Raw genomic sequence first — 17392 nt, 5'->3', positions numbered from 1 at the left:
GGCTGAGGGTCACTCCAAGGGCTCTGGGGGGATTTGCTGTTGCTTCAGCCATCTGTGTCCCCTGGATGTCCCCCTGCACTGCTGCTGTGCTGCTGCTCTGTGGGCCTGGCTGGGGGCACCACCGACTGCACTTGACACCGTGTCCACCCTGTCTGGTTGCCATCCGGCTGCTTGTGCGAGCCGATTTGGGATTCAGGCCGGCTCTGTCCTTGCTTTTTTTCCCTTTTGCTTTGTGCTCAGTGTTTGGGGGGAAGAGGGAGGGAAGACAAATTACCCCTCTGCCTGTGCTAACGCTGTGCACATCTCCCTGCTCGCAATGCCGAGTGCTGAATTTTATGCTGCGCCCCACGACTGGGGCGCTGACGTGATGGTAATGTGTTCTGAGCTAAAAAGAGGATGAGAAATGGCCCTTCCCCTGGGATATTTTCTGGTAAGCAGCAGCAGCGCAGCTGTGTCCCTGCGTTTTGATGAGCCCAGGAAGGAAGGGAGCACTTATCTACGCAGCACCAGAAGCGTGCAGAGCAGCAAGATGCTCTTTCCTGCGATGAATGAAGCAGCCCTCGCTGCACAATGCACCTTTGAAAGGGAGATGATTGAGTGCAGCTGGCAGTTCCCTTCTCCCACGTCACGCCCGGGCGATGGAGCGATGCGTGTCCCGAGCGATGCTTTGTCTCCGTGCTCTGTGTCTCTCCTGCTGACCCGCTGAGGTCCCAGGTGCCTGCGGGTGTGTGGCACTGGCACCTCAGCAGGACGCGGGTGACCTCGGGTGGTGGCTTAATAAATCCTCTGCAGGACGTTAACGATGCTCCTGTTGGGCTGCAACAAGCTGTGAAATCTGGTGTGCGTGCTGTGACAGGCGCGTGAGCTGTGCTGGAGCATCCTGTCAGTGGCGGCATTCACCCCCTGCTCCATGGGGGGGTCTCGATGGCATCCTGCCTCCCTCCGCAGGGATCTGCAGAAGCCTGGAGTGCGCTTTTCCAGCGTGCCTTTATGGGGATTTGCAGCCCAGCACTGAGTTAGGATGGAGTGCCAAACCTTGTGCTAGCCGCGGAGGGAAGAGCCCGCTGCCCCTTCTGGGGCATTGGGAACGGGCAGTCCTCCTCGCCCGGCCTTCAGCAGGGCTGCTTCCTCCCTGGTTATTTTCAGACACGCTCGTGGAGCCCAGGGGGTGCTGGCTCCGTGCTGTGAGGATGCCAAGAAGCGATCGGGTCTCGGGGCTGCGAGGTTGGAGGCTGGGGCTGGGGCTTCGCGCCAAGCTTGCAGCGAGGATGGGGGCGCGGTGCGGCCCTTCCCACACCCCCCTTTGCCCCTTTGTAACCTGGAGGATTAAAATCAGACTCCTGGAAGAGTGTGGTTCTGCATGGGATGGGAACAGCAGCTCCTCTGTTGGCCTCTCCCTGCCTTGCTGGAGGTTTGGGCATCGGCGTGCTGAAACACAGCCGCTGTGTCAGGGCATATGGGGCACAACGTGCTCGGCCCCAGGCGAGCTCTGCAGATGGCTGTGATAGCCACAGGGCGCCTGCGCCCTCTGCTAAAGCACATCTTGTGCCTCTGCCCCGTTGGGGAATTGCTTCTGGTTTGCTTTCATCCTACAAACTCTTCCTGTGCTCTCCCATGCGGTGCCTTCACCCGGGGGCCTCTCGCCCGCTGACCTCTGTGGGAAGGGCTGCTCTCCCCGCACCGTGTGGATTTGCGGCTCTGTCTCGCTCACAATCCAGCTCAGGTTCAGCCCTAGCTAAATTTAGCCGCCGCTCTGTCAGGGTTTTTATAAGCTGGATTTCGTCGCGTTGCTCCCGAGAAAGCCCCGCTGGCTGCGATTGTCTGCACCTTCGGAGGGATTAACAAAATGAATGGGCCGTGACCCGGGCTGCTGGCACCTCGGGTTCATGTCCCCTGCGCTCACCCTGACCCGTGCCAGGACTGCTCCGAGGTGGCAGCTCGCTGCCCTGCACTGTCACCACGGGGAGATCAGTGACTGGGGCCACCCCTCTGCTCCCCGGCCACCTCCTCGCGTGGTGACAGCTCCATGAAGTCACCCCTGGGGGAGAGGGGACAGCCACCAGCAGGCGTGGAAGCGGCGATGTGATGCCTGTGAGTGGTGAAGCGCATGGTGCCAGCGCTGCCATCACCCGTTTGAGGTAGGGTAAGGACAGGGCAGGTAAGGACAGGGCACTGCTGGTGCGGATGGGGCTGTGGGATGGCTCCGTGGGGCAGGCTGGTGCCACCAGGGCAGCATCTCCCAGCCTTGGTGTCCTGCGAGCAGGGCGCGTCGAGCTGCACCTGCGGCTCCTCTGCCTGTGCCACCTCGGGTGCTCTCGGTGCTCTCCTCAGGGTCACATTTGGTGAGGGCAGATCCTCCCGGCACCCCGTCAGTGCTTCCCAGCAGCTGCATTTCCTCTGTCCTCACCCTCACAGAGTTGCTGGCTGCTGCTTTCTCACCCGTTTCCCTCTTCTCTGCTCCGCTGCCCTCCTCTCGCGCTCACCCCAGCCGTGGCTGCTGTCTCCTGGAGCCGCTGCGTCCCTTCGGGGCGTCCCACCCCCGGGGTCCTGGGGCACTTTCCTGGTGCGTGGGGCAGCTCCCACTCCGTGGCTTTAACCACGGGAAGGAAATCGGTTGTGCCACGTCCTTTGGCAGCAGGGAGTGGTGCTCGGTGGCTGCTGGTGGCTGGGGATTGCTGCAGCCTCGCGAGCTGCTTTGTGGTGCCCCCTGCTCGTGGCTCTTTGTCTTGGGGAGAGGCAGAGCTCCTCCGGGCTCCAGCCAGCGCTGCTGCCTTAACACAAAACCTGCACGTCCCTGCAGCAGCTGGCTTGTCGCCACCGAAGGTTTGGACAGCCTAAATGGTGACAAACGACCCCTGAAAGTGCTGATTTAGGGACTAGAGAGAGGCAGGAGGAGCCTGGGGAGACCTGCCCGGACTCTGCACCCGTCAGAGGCTCAGGGATGCGGCTGCCGGAGCAGCTTGGGCTCCGGGTGCCTTTTGGCACCTCTCTAAGGTGTAAAAGCAAAGGAATAACTTCAGTTTGCCTGGCTGCTGCTTGCAGCTGGGGGTGTGGGCGTTGGGTCGCAGCGGGATCATGCCTGGAGATCTCCTGGCGCATCGTTTTAAAGGGCTCAGCCCCTGAGCGGGGCCAGCTGGCACCTCCCTGCCCGTTGCCCACGATCTGGGATCTTCCGAGCAGGTAATGAGCTTTCTGTGCTGGCAAGGTCGTGGCCACTATCTGATTACTTGCCCTTCTGCTTTCATCCTCTTACCGCAAGGCATCAGCGTAATAAAAGAGGCGAGCCTGCCAGCTCGGGGCACGGCTTGGTTTGCACTGGTGCCGGCGAGGTTTGGGAAGGTGCAGGGAGGGGAGCAGAGGGATTTTCTTGGAGGCTTCAGATGTGGGGATGAGGAAACCCAGAGCGAACCCATCTGGCTGGGGTACATGGGGTGGGAGCGTGCCTGGGGTGCAGGGGACCTGCACGGGGTAACATTTATGGAGTTTGGGTGCGTGTGGGTCTGTGTGGCTCTGCCTGAGGCTTTATAAATCCCCTCCAGGTGGTTCAATGCTGTTGGGATGTTGGCACACGTGCCTGTCCCCTGCGTCTTCCTAAATAGCCGTGGGACGTTTGTTCCCTCTGCTTTGGGCTGCTTCACCTGGAGCACGAAAGCTGCTGCTCCGTGCTGCATCGTTTCTGATGCTGTCAAACTTCTCTCCCTGGATGAGACTCAAATCCCATTCGCAGGTTTGCTGGAAACCTGCAGAGTCAGAGCTTTTCTTGGGCAGATCCTGGTAAAACCTGGGGCCGCGTTACGGGAGCTGAAGCCCTGCTGTTGCTTGGAGGTAACTCGGCGTTCAGGTGCCATCTGCCAGCCCGAAAGAGCTGAATAAGTAACCTGTGAAATCCGAGTGGATGGAAAGGTTGTAAATAACCAAGGCTTTGTGGGTGGTTGAAAGGCAGACCCTCAAAATTCCCCGCTTTGTCATCGAATTGTTTGGAGCTCCTGCGCGGTGCTGAGCACGTGGTGGGGCCAGCGGGGCTTTTGGCCTTGGGCAGGGGTTGTGGCTCCCTGCGTGAGCGTCCCCCGCTCTGTAGTTGTCACCCATCGCCCTGCCTGCAGGAGTAGGGTCGGAGGCGGCTGCTTAGGGTCTGGGGGAATCCCTGTCCGTGTGAGCCCAGCTGGAGCTCCCTGACCCCAAGGACCCCGTCTGCATTGCCTCCATCTCCAAGGAGGTTCGGGTTTGGGTTCGGACGCTCAGGGCCGGACTGTTTGCAGCCCCAAGGATGCAGGGATGATGTTTTTCCCATGACAAGCTCCCAGCTGACGTCTCCCTTCCTTCCCTCCAGGCTTGCCGCGATTTCCTGGACTTAGCGGAGACTCACAGCCGAAAATGGCAGCGGGCGCTGCAGTATGAGCGGGAGCAGAGGATCCGGCTGGAGGAGACCATCGAGCAGCTAGCCAAGCAGCACAACAGCTTGGAGAGAGCCTGCCGCGGGGCCCCGGGCAGCGCGGGCAGCACCGGCACCGCCAAGGGTGAGCCAGGACAGGGCAGAGCCTCACTGTGGGGAAGAGGAGGATGCGTGCCCGTTGTGTTTGCTTTTACAGAGCCCGTCGCCCCGTAATTGTCCTTAATTGTCCCGTGGCTCCTTGCTTGGGGACTTGGATCTCCCCAAACCTCAGGATGTGGTTGCAGGAGAGCGCTGTGCCCCCAGATCTTGGCTTGTTTCTGCTATCTCAGGCTGGCTTGGCAGCCTCCTCCCTTACCCTTGGGAGCATTTCAGGCTGTTGCAGAGGAAACCTGGGGTCCCCAGGGCCACCGAGGGCACGGCTGTGGGGTGGCGCTGTCCCAGTCGGGACTCTACTGTTGGCAAAAGTTGTTTATTGGGCAATAAAATCTAACAGCTTTGGCTAGTAGTGCCAAATCTCCTTCCCTGCAGGAGACGTTAGTTACAGCCTGGTAGCCAAGAGCTGCAAGCAGAGCCCTGTCTTATTTTAAAAGGATTTATGGCCCCGAGGGAGAAGTGAGCTGCTGCTGGAGGGGCGAAGGTGGTGCCGGGGGGTGTAGGGGAAGGCACAAATCCATCCCAACCCCCTTTGGGATGGTCCCAACCCCTGTTTGGGGTGGTCCTGTTCCTTTGGAAGGACATAGGGAAGGTGTAGGGAAGGAAGGTGCTGTCCCCTGCAAACAACCCAGCCCCATGGGGCTGGGGCATCCGTCCTGGTCCCTGCACACAGCCTCAGCAGCACTTAATTTTTGGGGGGTGAGTGGGGTATGTGTGGCTCAGGCTGTGGCTCCTGGCTTCCTGGTGACCTCTCCCCAAGCAGCAGGGAAGAGAAATGTTTATAACTGCGTGGCTGGAAAACGCAAAGGCCAGGAAGTCTGTCTGAGCAACACCTGAAACATTTGGCTTTTTTTTTTTTTTTTTTTTCTGTTTTAACCCAAACCGGATTTCCTGGCAGATGCTGGAGCAGGAGCTGGCTGGGCGGCCTGGTGACACTTTGGAGGTGGCCCTGAGTGTGGCAGGGGAGCCTTGTGTGCCTTGACCGGGGGCAGGATGCAAGCTGGGGGGCACATTCTTGGTTTTAGGAGCTGGAAACCAGCAGGACAACCTCTCCTTGTGGAGGGGAATGGAGGCTGATGTGAGATTAGCTGTGAAGGAAGCCTGTGTTGGAAGGGACACAGCAGGAGGAGGACACTGGGGACAGCGGTGACACTTGTGCTCGATGGGTTCCAAAGGGGACTGGCAGCAACTGAGCATCTCAAACCTTTTGTGCCCACAGGGAGTGTGCAGTCCTCAAAAGGAGAGGCCAGTGACGAAGATGAAGAGACGGAGTATTTTGATGCCATGGAGGATGCACCAGCTTTTATCACTGTAACCGCAGACCCCAAGCACCACAGGTACGAGCCCCTGCCCCGGGGCATGGCGAAGCCCCCTGAGCATGTGGCAGGAGTTTGCCTGGTGTTTTGCTTAGGCTTTAGAGCAGCCTCACCTCCTGAGGGGGAGTGACCCACGTGTGCACATCTCTCAGCCCCCTCTGATGCCCACACTCGGCCTCTATCACCCCGTTGCCTTCCTGGCAGCACCCTGGGTGGTGGAGGGAGATGCCCATGCTGGTGGTGGCTGAGCAGCACTGCCCTGGCTCCTCTCTCCCCTTCTCTGCCCTTTTTCACCTTCAGCATTTGGCCTTTTTTTCCCCGCAGGCGTTCGGGCAGTAACCTGAGCGGGGCCAGCGAGGGGCACCCCGAGGACTGGAACCTGGAGGACAGCGTGAGTTGGCTGGGCAGGGTGGGAGATGAAATATGAAACGCAGGGAGAGGAGGAGTGAGCCTGGCTTAGACCTGTGCATCCGTTGCTTCTGCAGGTCTTTGAAAGCTCAAATCAAAGCAGCTACAATGAGTCTTGCAAAGATCTCCTGCCGAAGAAAAGGAGGCGGACCCGCATCCCCGACAAACCCAACTACAGCCTTAACCTCTGGAGCATCATGAAGAACTGCATCGGCAAGGAGCTGTCCAAGATCCCCATGCCCGTAAGTGAGCCTCGAGAGCTTGCTGCCACGACGCAGGGGCCAAGCTGAAGGTTTGGTTTGCTGCAGAGAATTTAAATTATTGCTCCAGGTGGTGCTGCAGGGGTTGTGGCAGCACAGCAGCCTCCGCGCAGGCTGGAGAGCATGTCACCAACTGGCACACCCGTCCTGGCTGCAGTTTGGTTGCTCTTGAAATTGTCCACTGCTATGGGGAGCCAGCACAGCCAGAAAGCACAAGCAGCCAGGCAGGAGGAGTCTGTCCTCAGCAGCATGGAGCTGTGCTGCTAATTGCTTTGCGGTAAATGGCTCCGACGTCATGGCTGTTGCATTAGGGTCTGTTTGAACCTGGTTGGGCCTGATCCCTTCTCCTGTACTGGCTGTGGAGAGCCCTGGAGTGCCCATGTGGTGCCCTGAGCAAGCTGGAGCAGAGAGACATTGCCTGAATGTCCTCTGCAAACCCAACCAGTGCAGAGGCAAGGAGAAAACTGGGGCATCTTGAATCCCCGTGTGCTCAAGCATTTCACCCAGGGGCCAGGAGGAGAGACCTTGCTGCTGATCACCCTTTCCCCTTTGTGAGTCTGGGGACATGATGCTGGGTGAGCAGCCCCGCGTACCCTTCTGTGTTCTGCACCAGCAGCGTGTTTCATCCAGGGACTCAAAGTACCTTTATTTTCCTTGCAAAGAGCTCCCTTGCAGTGAAGGAGGTGGAACCTGTGCAGAACAGCCCTGGACAGGCTGCTGCTTTGCCAGCAGGTCTCGGCCAGCCCCGTAAGCGGCATGGGTGCCACCGCAAGTACTCTGCTTCCCCAAACCCCATGAAATCCTGGCAGGCTTGGGAGAATACATCTTATTTCTCAGAACAGTACCTGACACGCTCGGAGAAAAAGACGGGTTCGTCTCTTCCTTGGGCCATGTCCAGCTGAGATCCGCAGCCCGGTGCTGTCCGTTAGCATTTCTGCCAAAACATCAATATCAGATAGAGGCGTGATGGGCACAGAAATCAGTTCAGGACGTGGAATACCAGCAGCTGCGGCGCCGACAGAGAGGAGCTAGCTACCTCCCCTCCCCATCGAACCGTTCTGGGAGCTGCTGAGCAGAGCCAAAGCCTGCTGGAGGGCTGCAGCTCCTCCGTCCCTTTCTGGGGCAGGTGGGTGGGTTTCCCAGCAAGTGTTCAGCAGAGCCACGAGTGGGAAGGGAACGGCTCAGCCCGGTGTCAGCTCGCTGTTAGCCCCTCTCTCTGCATCCCTGCCCTCTGCCGTGGGGAAGCAGTGATAGGAGGGAGCTCGCAGGCTGATGGGAAGACGAGGAGGGAGCAGAGCAGTCAGCTGGGGAAAGGCTGTTGGGAAAGCTGGTCAGTTCCAGTACAAACCAGTACAAACCACTGGTGAGCCCGCTGTGCTGCACTCCGTGGCGTGTGGTGGCTGTAGCAGGAGCTTCTCCTGCCGTGTACTTCAACCGATTCTTGGCCTTTTGGGAACGTTTCTGAGACCCCCTCTCCCTCCCTGGGGACACAATGGATTGGAAAACCTCCCCCTGCAAGCTCCACGTTCGTTCCTTTGTTTTTCCTGTGAGTGAACAAATCCGCAACAGTGAAACAGAACAAAGCAGCTGTTGGGATTTTGTGTTTGGAGGGGGTTAATCTTCATTCCTCCCCCAGGTTTGGCTTCGTGGCTTCCCGAGCGGTGCCCATGGGAGGCCGCAGCTGCTGGCTTTGTCCTCAAGCTGCCTGCTCCAGCGGTGGCTCTCAGAGTTACCCCGAGCTGGCAGCGATTCGCTTCTCTGTGGATGCGCTGCTGCCCTTTCTGGGTGCCTCTGTCTTTCTCGGATGCTCTAAGATCCCCCTTGTTTACAGGCTAAACCCCCGAGTGGAATGACCTGAGGTTTGTTGTCTTTAACACGGAATGTGTAACTGGGCTTATAGAAGTGGTTCTCCCATCCTTCAACCATCTGCTCATTCTAAAATACGTTTTTTGATCTGAAATGAAAGTGAAAAGTGAATTTTGGATGGTTTTGAGGCAGAACACTTCCACTCATGCAACAGAAAACATCTCACTTTCTGTTCGTTCTTTTTTTTCCTTCGTGATTCTAATTCTTTTCAGAACAAATAGATTGCTAAAACCAACTGCTTTTTTTTTCCCCCTCTTTTTTTTCCCCAAAGACATTTGCAGTGAGAATCCTGCCCAACCTGGTGACATACTGCACACTTCTCCAGTTGACAAAGCGATGATTTGGGGCTGGAAATAAATGCACTGGGGGCTCTCCTGGGACAGAGCTGCCTCTCTGCCCTTTGCCCTGCGGTGCATCATGGCTGTCACTGCCTGCAGCTCATAAAAGCACTGCGGGTGCTGATGTGGGGCTGTAATCCCAGGAGCAGGGATACCCCAGGAGCAGGGATGCCCCTAAATCAGGTTTTTGAGGCTCTCCCAGTCACTGTGGTGCAGCCCAGAGGTGATGGAGGTGGCTGAAGGATGCTCAGGGATGCTCACCTCTACCTCTGTGCCACCTCTTGCTCCTGGCCTGATAGATGCTGGCCAGGAGAGAGCTGGACACTGCTGAGGCTCATTTTGGGAGACATTGGTGCCCAATTTGGAGCATGCGTGAACTGGGATGGTGTCTGGTTAGCCTGCGGGGCTGCCAGCTCCCTGCTGGGCTGTTCCTAGCTCAGCCCAGCTGGGCTCTTCAAAGCCTTCAGGCTCTCGTGGCATGGTTCAGGGAGCACATTACAACATGAGTCTCTTGCTTTATTTCACAATTGCGTGGCTCTGCAGCGGCAGCATGTGTGCAGGGCACCCTGGCACATCCAGTCCCGTGCTGTGAGCCCCGTGCTAGGACAGCTGACAGCGTGGGGTGCTGTTGGGGAGCAGGACACGGTGCTGGGGTGAAAGGCAGATGTTGAAGTGCCCAGCTCAGCCCCTGTCCTCCTTTGCTGCCCTCCCTCCTCTCTCCCTGCAGGTAAACTTCAACGAGCCGCTCTCCATGCTGCAGCGGCTGACGGAGGACCTGGAGTACCACGAGCTGCTGGACAAAGCCGTCAAGTGCGAGAGCTCCACGGAGCAGATGTGTTTTGTGGCCGCGTTTTCCGTGTCTTCCTACTCGACGACGGTCCACCGCACGGCGAAGCCGTTCAACCCCCTGCTGGGGGAAACCTACGAGCTCGACCGGCTGGAGGAGTTTGGTTTCCGTTCCCTGTGTGAGCAGGTGAGGTGTGGGCTGCGTGCCTCTGCTCGTGTCCAGTCCAAGCAGCCCCTTCCCCAAAGGAGACCCAGCAGCTCCTGGTGCTGAGCCTTCCTCCTGGCCGAGACAGCCAGCACGCTGCTCCTGGCACTGGCAGAAGCGGCAGCAAACACAGCCTGAGCCATCTGCAGGAGCATTGTGTGGCCGTCCCAGCATTGCAGAGCAGGAGTTGGGGTTGGAAAAAGGGAAGGAGAAGAGCATCTGTCACCATGGCAGGTTTCATGGCAGCCTGCTTGGGTCTGGGGTCTCTGTAACAGCTCAACACTTGAGCAGACAGGGAGAAGACACATCAGTGAAGCCTGAGGCACAGTTCGTCCTTGTTTCTTTCTTGTTACACTGAAAAGTTTTAGTTTCAAAGCTTGGGAGCAACCTGAGAGCCTCTGACATCCTCTTGTGCTAACCACAGAGTGCCTCTGACGCGTATCGGTCAAACAGCAGGTCTTAATTAAAAACCTGGAGCGTTTAATGGGTTGAGACCTGTGAAGAAAATTGACTCTTTAATTATGTAGCATGCTTGGCTGGTGCGTCCCACCCCTCCTGGGGATGGCCGGGGCCGTTTATCACCATTGCAGGAAGGACATCGTGTTGGTGGGGGCTCCAGGAGGTGGCTGTGCTGTATCGGGAGCAGAGCAACCATCACGTCTTTCAGCTCTCAGAAGCATCAAACAAAGCCACAAACCTCCATCGCTCTGCAGAGGCCAACGTAGGTCCAAGACCTGCAGCAGCGTTGAGCAGAGCGTGCCCACTGAGGGCTGTGGGTCAGTGATTTTTGTGGGGCTGTGCTTGCAAGCCACGTCTTCCAGGTGCTCAATCCCTTTTGGCAGGGCTTTGGAGATGCTGTGCTTTGTTCATACTGGGGCAGGAGCCTTTTTGGTCTGGCCGAGGCCATTCAGAGAGCTCCTGAGAGGGGCATAGTACAGGGAAAGAGCTTTGCTGCTAATCTGGACACGGAGCAGCAGCAGGAGGAGATGCTAGGATCTGCGATCAGCTCCTACCAGGACCCAGAGGTGCAAGCAAAACCACTCCATGGTAATGGCTGCTCCTTACTCAGTGCTTTGCTCATGCAAAGCTCCAGCCAGCTATGAGGGTGCCTCCCCGTTGTGCTCTGTCTGGTGCCACTCCCAGCATTAATTCACCCCTCCTGCCTCACAGCCCAGTTCCCAAACTGGCTTTATGCACAGCTGAGGGAATTGGGGGTCTCTGTTCCCCCTTGGGCCACTTCAGCCCTGCTCAGCCTCGTGGTAGGAAGCGGGTGGGTGCCAACACTGCGGTACCAGGATGCTCGATGCACCCCTTAGCCACAGGCACATCTCATCATCGTGTTCTGTACAGTCAGTTTAGCAAGTTTGGTTTATTACCCCAATTTGGGCTGCGATGATGAAGCCCAGTGCTGCCTGTCAGATACCACCAGAGCGCCCCGACATCACTCCCGTGCTTGTCATCTCTTTTCCTGTTTCTTCACCCTCCTTCTCACCACACTTCTTCGTCCCTTTGTCTCCACCCTCATCTCCCAAATAAATAACCTGCCCTGAATTACAACCCCTGCCCCGGGATGTGCTGGCATCATGGGGTGGACGGACGGATGGACGCTGGTCGCGCTGCTCTGACTGCTTCCATTCCCTTGGGAGCAGCGGGTGCTGCTCAGCCCGCCGACCTGCTGAGCAAAGCGTTGATAATCCCGTGCCTGAAATCCAGTTATCCAAATAGGATTTCCTCCCGCCGGTGACCGTGGGGTTTAATGGAGAAGTTTTGGCTCTGCTCACGGTTGTAATCCAGCTGCTCAGGGCACTCAGGCTGTGATGACACCGGTGCGTGCAGTCTCTGAACGCAGGGGCGTGCACGTCAGCCCCAGGGTCGGACAGAAAGGATGGCGGGCACCTCACAGGCTCTTTCTTCTCTCTTCCAGGTGAGCCACCACCCACCGGCGGCTGCCCACCACGTCTTCTCCAAGCGAGGGTGGACGTTATGGCAGGAAATCACGATCGCCAGCAAGTTCAGGGGCAAATACCTCTCCATCATGCCTCTGGGTAGGTGACTCGTGCCGAGGGGATCGGGGCTGGCTCCTGCAATACCCAAGAGGTCCAACCAGCATGCCAGTCCCGTGGGCTCGTGTAGGGCTCGATGAATCCCACCCTGAGCATTGTAGGAGTGGTCACAGACAATTCTGAAACTCCAGCCATAATCATGGAGGTGAAAACTATGCCAGCTGCAAAGGGAGAGTGCTTTGCTTGCTGATGAGGTGCTCAGGAAATATCCTGGCTTAACTCGTGCCAAGGCGGCACCCAGACTGGCCAGTGGGAGGTGGCGGTGGCCAGCAGACAGCCAATTTTGTACTCCTGCTTGCCCATAAATTGATTTCTCCTTAAATGCTGTTTAAAGGTCGACTTGCTGCCTGTTCCAGCCCTCTCCCCAGCAGCCAGAGGCCAGAAGCTGCCTCCCTGCAGGGCTGTGTTTGCCTTCCCCCCATCCTGGGGCTGGGCAGCACACTGGGGGCTGGTCCCCTCTGCGTGGTCTCACGGCACATTCCCAAACAGCTTCTAAAATAAGAGCTTTTGGGATCAGAAAGCGGGCACTGGACCTGGCGGCTACCACAGCAGCTTCAGCGGGGAGGGATGGGCGCAGACCCCGAGCTGTTTTGGGGCCGATGGGTGGGCACAGGCGCGGTTCTGGGGCCTCTGGTCCTGTCCCCACCCTGAGCCCGGGGCTCTGTGCTCCTGCAGGCGCCATCCACCTCGAGTTCCACTCCAGTGGGAACCACTACGTCTGGAGGAAGGTCACCTCCACCGTTCACAACATCATCGTGGGCAAGCTCTGGATCGACCAGGTGGGTGCTCAGGCCGGCCTCGGAGGGCCGGGGCCGGGTTGGGTTCAGCCGTGGGGCTGCGGCGGGGAGCAGAAGCGGTGCTGCAGCTGAGGCTGCCGTGCAGCTGCACAAGCGGTGACTAACGGCTCATTTGTCTCCTTGCAAAGTCTCTCACTTGCTGTGGTTCTGTGTCTTTTATCTAGTCTGGTGAAATAGAGATTGTTAACCATAAGTCAAAAGATAAATGCCAGCTGAAATTTACCCCCTACAGCTACTTCTCCAGAGACGTCCCCCGAAAGGTACGTGGCCAGAAATCTCCCTGCTCCTTCTGGTGGCCTGGCTCTGCCCTCTGAGCTGGGCTTGGGCTTGTCGGGTCCTGGCCCGAGGGTGGGAGGGATCCTAGCACGGGGTGAGGATCTGCACTGGCACCTTCATATGTGGTGCAGCTCAATGGGGAGGGCTGGGAGGGCAGTGCTGAAATCCGTGTCTGGGAGCTGGGCAGGACTGGATGGGCTGCAGGACCAGCTGCAGGGGCTGGGGTGGGATGGGACCTGCCTGCTGGGTGCTGTCCTCACGTCTGAGGACACGCAGCACCACTTGAGTCACCAGGTCCAGCTATTTCGCTCCTGGATTTGCCCCCTGGGCACTTTCAGAAGCCACCTCCTGCACTTTTGTCTCTCCTTCTGCCAGGTGACGGGGGTGGTGAGCGACGCCGATGGTAAAGCCCACTACGTCATGTCTGGCACGTGGGACGAGAAGATGGAGTGCTCCAAGATAGTGCACAGCAGCCACGGCAGCACCAGCTCGGAGGGCAAACAGAAAACCGTCTACCAAACGCTGTCTCCAAAGGTCCTGTGGAAGAAGTACCCCCTCCCGTGAGTCCCGTCCTGCGGCGCGACGTGCTGGGCAGCCAGGGTTTGGGCAGCCAGGTGCTGGTTTGGGCTGAGGTTTGCTTCTCCTGGCTGCTGGCTATGGCAGGGCGAGGTGCTGGCTGCTCTGCCTCGCCACCAAGTCCCCGTCCCATGGGTTAGTTCAGCTCTCTGGGGACCAGCCCTGCTGTCGGACACAGAACCAGTGTCCCTTCTTCAGGCTCTGGTCTGGTAGCTCTTGGGTTGGGTCATTTCCTGCTTTGGCTGTGTGATACTGGAGCTCGTAGGCTTTGCTTTTAGCTCCCCCACACCAAAGATTTATTTAGATTTAGAGCTTAGTGATATGGTTTAGTGGAGGACTTGTTAGCATTAGGTCAGGGGTTGGACTAGGTGATCTTGGAGGTCTCTTCCAACCTAGATTATTCCGTGATTCTGTGAACACAATAGAGGAGGGGTCTGTGCTCCCCCCAAGGCATCCCTGACATCTTCACTTTGGGGGTGGGATGCAGGGCTCCCCTTAAGCGTGCTCTACACATGGTGTTTTGGGGATCAAAATAATAGATAAAACAGCTTTGCTGGGCTGGGGTGCGACACCACCACCCAAAGGGATGGGAGCTCTGCTCGAGGCAGGCACCAACCTCCGCGGTCCTCACTGCAGGGAGAACGCCGAGAACATGTACTTCTTCTCCGACCTGGCCCTCACCCTGAACGAGCCCGAGGAGCGGGTGGCCCCCACGGACAGCCGGCTGCGCCCCGACCAGCGGCTGATGGAGAGCGGCCGCTGGGACGAGGCCAACGTGGAGAAGCAGCGGCTGGAGGAGAAGCAGCGAGCCGTGCGCCGCAGGAGGGAGGCCGAGGCCGTGGAAGCCCTGGAGGAAGGTGGGATGGGACGGGATGGATGTGGGACGGGGTGGAGGGGGTGCCGCGGTGAGAACCCTGCTGGGTTCGGGGAGGAAGGACCGACCCCTCATCATCTCTGTCCCTGTGCAGGGAAGGACTACGAAGGCTACATCCCGCTGTGGTTCGAGAGGAAGGTGGATCCCATGACGGGGGAGCTAATCTGCGCGTACAAAGGCGGCTACTGGGAGGCCAAGGACAAGCAGGACTGGAGCGTGTGCCCCGATATCTTCTGAACTGCTCTGCTTGCTCCGGCCTGGCCGGCCCTGGGCGCCGCTGCAGCAGGACAGACAGAGGGACAGCGAGGACATGCTGGCAGCATCCTGCCGGCAGGTGACAGTGCAAATAAACACACACACACACACACACTCATGCAGAAATCTGAAAAAAAAGAAAATCTAAACAGGGATTCCAAACCTATTTTTTTATGCACTAATAAATAGCATCCTTTTTTTTTTTTTTTTTAATGGTGGCTTTTTCAGCTACTGATTAGGAATATGGACACGAGAACCTGATTTGTTTTTAGCCTAGTATATTTATTGCTATCAGGAGTTGCTGCCTCTATCTTTCAATGCCTCAGCTGTATCGGCTGAGACGTCGACTTCCAAAGATGCTCGCGTCGTGGGGATGCTGTGCATTTGTGTGAGCTCTTTCTTTGACATTTTTTTTTTCCTCATTTGTGCGTGGACTTTAAGGAGATTTAAAAAAAAAAAAAAAATCTGCTTCTGGTTCAGGTTCCTTCAAAGTCAAACACAAACAACTCCAAATCTGCTCAGAAAACACTGGGGGCTGTGGCCGAGGCGCTTGTTGCTGGAGGCTGCTGGTGGTTCCCGCAGCGCCCAGTCATCCCAATAATACCAATCAGGATATTTCAGCTGGTGACCATTTTTCCTTTTTGTTTTCACTTTAAAGAAGCCTTTGAGCAGATTCCCCGTGGTCTGCTGTGTTTAGTCAAGGTTTGGGACTGTCTTTAACGTGATGCTTTGTGATTGGAGTGAGGTTTGGTTTGGTTTTCCCGTACCTGCATCTGAAGGGGGCTGAGACAGCGAGCTGCTGGCGGGGTGTGAGGAGGTGCTTGAGCACAGAGCGAAGAGATTTGTCGTCCAGCGAAGCTCTGGGGCTTGCAGACCAGCTCTCAGCTCCGAGTTGCTGCTGCAGGACTGAGGGGTGGCAGGAGCTCTGCTGTCAGAGCGGCTCCCAGGAGGCAGCGTTTGTCCTGCTTTCCCCGGCCCGTGTCTTCCCCAGTCTGCAGGTTGCAGGTCACGGCTGGAACACCCCTCGTGCTGCTGGATGGAAACAGCGGGATTCCTGCAGCTCTTCTCCTGGGAGAGCTGAGCAAGCCCTGCAGGTGATGGGTGAGGACCAGCAGTGAGCGATGCCTGGGCACTGGGTGTGCCTGGCGCAGAGTGAGGACCCAGGAGAGGACAGATCCGGTGGATCCCGCCGGGACAGAGGGAATTGGAGGTACCTGTACACCTGCCTTTGCCTCCTTAGATTTCATTTTCGGTGTCTTCTTCTTTGGGTGTTCATCGTATCACGCTGCCTGCTCCCTCCCGCGGGTCAGAGGCCACCTGTAGCCGGACTGTCACATCCCCATCGGAAGATAATTAGCAATAATGAACTTTGAGGCAATGGGAACTGGAAACCCCAGGCTGCACACGGAACACTTATGCAATCAGGTTCCTCTTACCGTCAGTCTCCTCCTGGTCAGCTTCTCCAGCACCTCCGTACCTGTTATTTACAGCAAACCCATGTGTACAGTATATATAGACCCTGTATGGCGTAACAGTAGTGAGTGGCTATTGGAGTGGCAACACCCGCTGATCTCAATGTACCCCTTAATCTTATTTATTTGCTTCTAATTTATATATATATATAAATATATATATAAAAAAAATTATTTTGCTTAAATTTCTATGGTACACAATAGATAAAAAATGATGAAGACAGAAGCGTCTGTCTGAGTTTTTGTAGTACGAGTACGGCCATTCCCCTAGGCGTGTCCCGAGGTAGGGTGTAGGGGTGATGGTGATTTGTTCCCGAAGCAGAGAAGCAACATTTTGCTCCGAAGCTCTTCAATGACCCAAACTGCCGCGTGAGGTTGGCCACAGCTGGCACGAGCTGTGCCGTGTCCCGTCCTGGGGCCGGGAGGAGGCTCCGTGCCCGGCTGCGCTCGGGACAGCAGCAGAAGTGGCACCGGGATGGGTTTTGTAGAATGGACTAAAGATTGAGCACTTCCAAATGCCTTATTTTCCTTGTGTTGTCAATGCAAGCGTTACGCCAGGGCTGGGAAGGGCGAGGAGCTCCGGGCTGTCCCGAGACCTGGACCCGAGCGTCCCCGTGGCAGAGGTGACGTTGCTCAGGGAGTGTTGGCACCGAGTGTCCTGCTGGGCTCCGGGACACTGGGAGCTCCTCTGCGATGTTCCCTCCCCCCATGTCTCTCCAAAAATCACCATCACGGACACTACACAGCTTAGCAGAGCCTGGGGAGTGTGAGGAGCACCCCCAGAAACAGCAGTCCCCCCCTTTTTTTAGGCTAATTTTAAAAATTGCAGTATCTTCCAGAGATCATCTAGCGGCAACGCTTAATCTGAGTACTATCTCCTGGTCTTTCTACCCACCTCACCCCCCCAAAAAAAAAAAAAAAAATTAATGTCATTCTACTGTAAATGCTGTTGAATGTATTTCTTTTTGAACAATATGTTGTGAGTGATCCCTCTTCTCCTACACAGTAATAAAACTTGGATTCAGGAGTTTTAAAAGGCGCAGTGCTGAGGTTATCGCTCGCCCTCCCCCCAAATCTGCAGGTGGAGGGAACCCCGAGGTGGGCGCGTGGTGGGCGAGGGGGACGGGGAAGGGACCACAGGAGGTGGCCGGGAGGAGAAAGTTGTCCAAGGGGAGGAGGACGTGGGGTGGAGGCCCAGAGATGAGACCCAGGGAAGGAGGAGGATCAGGAGGGAGGCTGCCCTGGAGAGGAGATGGTCCAGGGGAGGAGGTGGCCCAGCAGAGGTGGTCCAAAGGAGGAGATGGCCAAGGGAAGGTGACCCAGGTAAGCAGGGACAGGAGAGGTGGCCCCGGGG

General features: G+C 57.2%; 1 protein-coding gene across 2 annotated transcripts in view; it reads left to right on the top strand.

Moving 5' to 3' along the window:
* The window catches only part of OSBP2 (oxysterol binding protein 2), a 74987-nt gene extending 57913 nt beyond the window's left edge, over nt 1-17074 (top strand). The window contains exons 4-14 of one of the 2 annotated variants that reach the window (XM_082774143.1): nt 4331-4517; nt 5766-5883; nt 6187-6253; nt 6348-6512; nt 9462-9712; nt 11655-11770; nt 12464-12567; nt 12750-12845; nt 13237-13421; nt 14074-14294; nt 14406-17074. In XM_082774143.1, the coding sequence (XP_082630269.1) occupies nt 4331-4517; nt 5766-5883; nt 6187-6253; nt 6348-6512; nt 9462-9712; nt 11655-11770; nt 12464-12567; nt 12750-12845; nt 13237-13421; nt 14074-14294; nt 14406-14548 (1653 nt within the window). In that variant the 3' untranslated portion in view covers nt 14549-17074. Of the gene's footprint in view, nt 1-4330; nt 4518-5765; nt 5884-6186; nt 6254-6347; nt 6513-9461; nt 9713-11654; nt 11771-12463; nt 12568-12749; nt 12846-13236; nt 13422-14073 lie in introns of both variants that reach the window. The other variant, XM_082774142.1, reaches the window with a different exon arrangement.
* Nucleotides 17075-17392: the final 318 nt, after the last annotated feature.

Source organism: Aythya marila (genome assembly GCF_965140915.1).
Source record: "Aythya marila genome assembly, chromosome: 17".
NCBI classification, from domain to species: Eukaryota; Metazoa; Chordata; class Aves; order Anseriformes; family Anatidae; genus Aythya; species Aythya marila.
This window is presented reverse-complemented; position numbering and strand designations above follow the sequence as displayed.